This window comes from Prenolepis imparis, unplaced genomic scaffold (assembly GCF_030444845.1).
Source record: "Prenolepis imparis isolate NDT839.2.m4 unplaced genomic scaffold, iyPreImpa1.0 SCAF_1, whole genome shotgun sequence".
Classification (NCBI taxonomy): Eukaryota; Metazoa; Arthropoda; class Insecta; order Hymenoptera; family Formicidae; genus Prenolepis; species Prenolepis imparis.
The window spans coordinates 316269-322467 of NW_028141159.1; the positions used below are offsets into that span (position 1 = coordinate 316269).

Consider the following 6199-nt stretch of genomic DNA (forward strand, 5'->3'; position numbering starts at 1 on the left):
CTTTGCCAGTGTGTCAAGTTATCATTGCTTATTTATTCTTATTTCTTTATTAAATTTTTATAAACTTTATAAACTTTCTTTTATAAATTCTTTAAACTTTTATAAACTTTATATATTTTTAATATAAACAAAAAACAAAAAATTACATAAATATATTTGCATGTAAAATTACAAAAAATGTTTATTATTATGTTACAGATATTTACTTAATAATATCTTTAATAAGATTTTGATTGTTATACATATTATTGATATCTCGATTAATTTTTAGTTTGCAAGAAAAATGCTTTTAAAATAAAAAATGAGTAATAAAAATCATTTAAATGTAAATGTAATAGTTTTTGAAAACGTGTATTTCAAATGCAAAATACAAAATAGGTATTTTACATTTTACATTTCTATTTTAAATGCATTTATTTCAACAATAATACATATCTCTATATATGTATAAAATTATATACGTCAAAGCGAGTAATATGCTCGATTTTTAGTTTGCAAGAAAAATGCTTTTAAAATAAAAAATGAGTAATAAAAATCATTTAAATGTAAATGTAATAGTTTTTGAAAACATGTATTTCAAATGCAAAATACAAAATAGGTATTTTACATTATTTTACATTTTTATTTTAAATGTATTTATTTCAACAATAATACATATCTCTATATATGTATAAAATTACGTCAAAGCGAGCAATATGCTCGATTTATCGTACGACACATGACACTTTAAAGCAACTGGCGCAAATACTACAGTCATTCGTGGATAATATAGAATATCTCGTTAAGAATATATAAACATTTCTTATAAATAGTATTTCAATGCAATATATGTATTTTACGATTTGAATAATGATAGTTAACAGCAAAATATCGCAAGAGCAAATAGTTTTCCGAGATTTCTTGATGGTAATAAAACAGACAATTATAAATATGTCATATTTTGCGTCACACACTGGTTTCTCTTTTATATAAAAATAAAATTAACGAGGCAATATAAAGCTTCCACATTTATTTGCCATATTTTGCTGACTTTCTTCGTACAATACTTGTGTATGAATAAATATATTAAAAGAACGAAAGAGTATGACGTGTTAATGGATCTCGTCTCGACAGTTTAGCAATCAATTCTACTACTGATATAAAAGGTCAAAGTGGAGTTTGTGATAGATAATACAACTGTTGCTCCATTGTCGCGAATTTTCAATTTCTCAATGATTTCGTTGATAATTTTTAAGAAAAACATTTTATATATTATTTATTTATCCGTATTGTATATATTATTTATTTTATATTTTATTTATTCACGCAATGTGTGTTAAAAGAAAAATATTATTATTATTATTATATATTAATCTATAATCTATAATCTACTCCATAATCATTAACATTCTCGTTTAAATAAAAATCAATAATTAGAAAATATTTATAAAATTACATAAAAAAATAACAATATTCTTATTTTTCAATCTTTTTCGATATTGAAATTGGTAAGAGAGCACGTTTTGCAGTTTATATTCTCTCTTTTATATAATATATAATTATTAATCACACATATAAATTATATATATAACATATTATTTCATCATATTTATTTCGTATTAAATAGGTATTTTATAATAATTGTTAAAAGAAGATATTTATATATTATTTTACATTTTTTATGTTTCCCCCTTTTAAAGTAAAATTTAAAGTAAAAGAAAAAATCCCACAGTTTAATCATATATATAAATTTTATTAATTTATAAATTTTGAAATTAGAAAAAGTTATATTTTGTCAAGTTATATTATTTTCCTTGCAGTTTGAGTGTTTACTATGTATAAATTGCAATTTATGATTCGGCAAGATTTATAAGAAGCAGCAACTTTATAAACTAGTAAACTAGTAAAATATGAGAAGAGAAAAAGGAAGATGAGAAGAGAAAAAGGAAGTCAGCTATATACAAATCAGGGCAGTGCATTGACCTTGCAATAGCGTGATATGATTAAACAAAAACTGAATACATCCGACCAAATACGTCATGCAAGAATGCAATTGCATCTGCAGGAAGTATAACAATCCGCACATATATTTTTGTTTTATGCATTCTATTTATACAAATTAATTTTTGTTCGCTTTTTACTTATCTCTCACTTTAAATGGAAAAAAGTGCAACAAAATGTAATTTAAAAAAACATTAATTGTAATAAGTAAGTATAGAATTCACTTATCATCTATTCATAGAATTCGCTTATTATCTATTCATAGAATTCACTTATTATCTATTCATTAAAAGAAATATGTAGAAAGAATAACATCGAGTAACTAAAATTAAGTAATTCAATTTAAAACTATATATAAATTTTCAATAAAAGAAACGAATAGCACATGCTTTTTATCGATATTTGTATCAATGATTGTATTTACTTTTTTAATTTCTTATTTCTTATTACATTTAAAAAAATTCAAATTTTTGTTCTATACAATGTAGATATAATGAAGAGTTAAAAAGAATTTAGAATAGATGTAAAAAAATTTATTGAAAAAATATTTAAACGGACAAAAAACAGAGATAAAAACAGGTCGCATTAAATTTAATGCTATGTATCTCGCTTTAATCATCAATGAATTATTATTGTTGTTTTTTTAATACTGTGCGTATATCGATACATGTATATTCTATATTCTGTATGTGCGTCACATATAGCAAATAAAATTACAATTGGAGGAAAATCGCGAAATACAAATATATAGCAAAACATAATATACACAAAAAATGTTAAGTCGTTTTATATAAAAATTATTTTACAAAAACTTCAATGGTCATAATCGAGCAAAAAAATATAAAAATTTCTTAATAAATATATATATATACAAAAATTCTACATAAATTTGTTATTAACGGTGAGATTAGAGTTTTTTTAAATTGTTTCGGAGTTTTCAAAATTCTTTAATTTAAAAAAAATTCTTGAAATGTAAAAAATCTTTCAACACATTTTCTTTCTCTTAATAGAAAAGAGATCATATAGAGAGTCTCGTAATAAATCCAGAATGTCGATTCATGAATCATTCATTTATCGCATTGTACCGAATCCGAACGAACGATTATTAACGTGTCTGGCCGCGAGTAAATAGAAGAATTTAATTCGCTTGCTGGTGCAAAGAGAGAGAACGAGGAAATCGTCATCATCGTTGTGGAGAGGCTAGCGGACGGATCTCGGACAAGAGAACGAATAAGCTACTCTAGAGATACGGCTACGAGAGGGTTCGCCTTCGCCGTAGGATCGCGTATATCGCGCGAGAGCCAGAGGCCAGAGCCGCAGAGTCAGCGAGAAGCGAGACTAGCGAGAGAGCGAGAGAGCGAGAGCGATAGCGAGAGCAAGCGTCGTCACAGTGAGCGCGTTGCGAGTTGCGAGTTGCGAGCGTCAGTCAGAGTTAGCGTCAGTCGTCAGTCGCCAGTCGCCAGCTGGTAGCCGGCCCGGGCGGTCATTCGTGCGCGCGTGCTCTCTCGCGTAATCGAGTACGTGCGATCGAGCGAGGAGCGAGGAGGTGCCGCTCTCGCGCCTTTCAAAAGAAGCGCGTGGACGTGGACCGTCTAAAGAACGGCTCGAATCTCGTAGATGCGTCCTCATCGGTATCGTCATCGTGATCTGTTCGGTAGCGCGAGATGCGCGCTATTGAGATTAGTAGTTGAGAGTGTCGAGGTCGAGACTCGTCCGGTATCCGGTATTTCGAGGAAAATAACGAAGAACGAAGAATGTCGTCGGTGTTCTCGAAGCTGATTGACGGCGCGTCCGCGCGCTACGGCATGCGGCAAGAGACGCTGACGCGTGGCGTAGCCGGCACCGCCGCGGCCCTCTATCTCCTCAAGCTTACCTATCCGCACATCCTCGCCCGTTTGAAACGATTCGCTCGAGAGAAGAGCCAGAGCCAGGAGCGATGTCGCTCGAAATGCAACGAGAACGGTACCGTTCACCGCCCGAGAGACGACGATCTTCCCGATTCCAATCCCGATTACAGTCCCACCGGAAGTGGCAATGGTGGAAAAGAAAGATTATCGGCCGGATTGGATCGCGATTTTCTTCGACAGCTGATCATGCTGTTGAGGATCATGGTGCCGGGATGGCGGACCCGAGAAATGGGTTTATTGGCGTGCGCCACGCTGACGTTGTTGGCTAGGACCTTCCTCTCGGTTTACGTGGCCGAGCTAGAGGGTCAGATCGTCAAGAGGATAGTGTTGCGCGACGTGCGCGGTTTCGGAATGATGCTCGGCCGATGGTTCGCCATCGCTCTACCCGCTACCTTCGTCAATTCCGCCATTAGATACCTCGAATGCCGATTGGCGCTTAGCTTTAGGTACGCTCCTGCTTTTCTACATTTTCTTTTTCTTCTTTTAAGCCGGGTCTACATTGGTCGTAGAATCGTAGATCGCAAGAAAATTGACCAACCACAGTCGATTATTTCAAAAATAATCAACTGTGGTTGGTCAATTTTCTTACGATCTACGATTCTACGACCAATGTAGACCCGGCTTTACGCGTGTGAGATGTGAGAGTAGAGAAGGGGATGTCTATACATCCATCCTTTTTACGACGGAGTAGCGCGTTTTGCGTCTTGCATACTCTTTCACATTCTTCCGTCTCGCGCACGCAATGAATGCTTCCTTTAGCTCTATCTTTTTTAATGTATTTCGAGAGATTGTTTTTTTAAATATAAAATTTAAAATTTAAATTTATTATATCTTTTACAACTGAAGTTTAGAGAGGTAAAATAGAAACAGGAAGAAATAAAATGTAGATAATGCCCCCGTGAAACGGATGGATTTATCTACATTTTGTTTTCTGCTTATGTAATAAAATGAAATAGATCTATATTTAGAAAAAAGAGAAAAAACAAAGTTTGATCCAAGTTGATCAAATGTTATTAAGAATGGGAAAAAAATATTTCGAGAAAACATTTTTGATTCGATAAATATTCTATAATCATAATATTTTTTTTTTCCTGTACAATTTAAGTCTGTGTCTGTCTCTGTCTTCCTTAAGGGGATCCTAGTCGGATGGTCGAACTCCGATAGGTTAGCACCACACATATCCAAACATATACACGTATACACATATACACACGATAGGTTAGCACCACACATATCCAACATATGCACGTATGCACACATATGCGTGAAAATGTTTTTAATATATAACTTTTTTATTAGACTTGCAATCTCACTTTTTATTGTTTACTAATATTTCTTCATGTTAACCCTATCGCGTATACTATATTTTATGCACAGATAAACTGCAGAACTATTTTTATTAAATAAGTATTGTTACGAGCTGACATGAAAGAAGCCGATAACAAAACTGTAATTTTTTATTTTTATATGATTTATATATGGAATTATAGCTAACGCGGTCCGTTTTTATAAGTACTTTAATCGTGGAAAAGGATTTATTGATCTGTATAGTCAATAAAAAGATATCCCAAAATAATAAAGTTGGTTCTGCCGTACCGACAGAACTAACTTTAGGATCCGACTAGGATCCCCTTAAGAACAATATTATTTATTTCTTCATTTCTAAGAATGAAAGTCTCACACGTGATGAATCCCGAGTCCTTTCTCACAATCAGATTCCTTCGGCCGTCTTCTTTCTATCTCTTTAAAATAAAAATATAAGTCTGTTTATCTCAACTTCTTTTATCTTACACACTATCTTGTACTTCCTGCATTTACAGTGAAATGAGTATAGAACATGTTTAGAAAGATGAGAGATAGTGGAAAAAGATGGAAGGCGAGATATCCACAAAAAAGTACAGCTAGAAGAATAGAGACTTTTTGATAAAATTAATCTCAATACAAAGAGGAGAACCAAGAGAGCTAACTAACGCGATACATTTATATCAATTATGATTACAAGATGCCAAACATTTCGATCTACTTTAGATTTCTTTTTAATGGCACATACATAAATAAACATTTATGCATTAATATCTGTGCTTAGACTTTAATTGATCCTCCTTTTCATGATACAGTCAAAAACAACTGTTGATATTAATTTGCTCGGGGTTTGCGAATCTTTAAATCCGCCACTGATGACACAACGGTACAATGGCATAAGGCATATAGCTTCCCAATAAATACAGTTAGAAGAATGTTAAATAGATGTAATATATCCCATATTGTTTAGGAACACGCTTGCCTAGTACTCTGCGTTGATACCACTGCTT

The 6199-nt window shown here is 32.4% G+C and overlaps 1 protein-coding gene across 1 annotated transcript; it reads left to right on the forward strand.

Annotated features, from left to right (window-relative positions):
* The first annotated feature begins 3311 nt into the window (after nt 1-3311).
* LOC145940191 (ATP-binding cassette sub-family D member 1-like) lies at nt 3312-6167 on the forward strand. Its single transcript, XM_083045106.1, has 2 exons — nt 3312-4333; nt 5708-6167. Exons 1-2 carry the CDS (start codon nt 3735-3737, stop codon nt 5730-5732), a joined length of 624 nt encoding a protein of 207 aa, XP_082901232.1. The 5' UTR covers nt 3312-3734; the 3' UTR covers nt 5733-6167.
* The last annotated feature ends 32 nt before the right edge of the window (nt 6168-6199 follow it).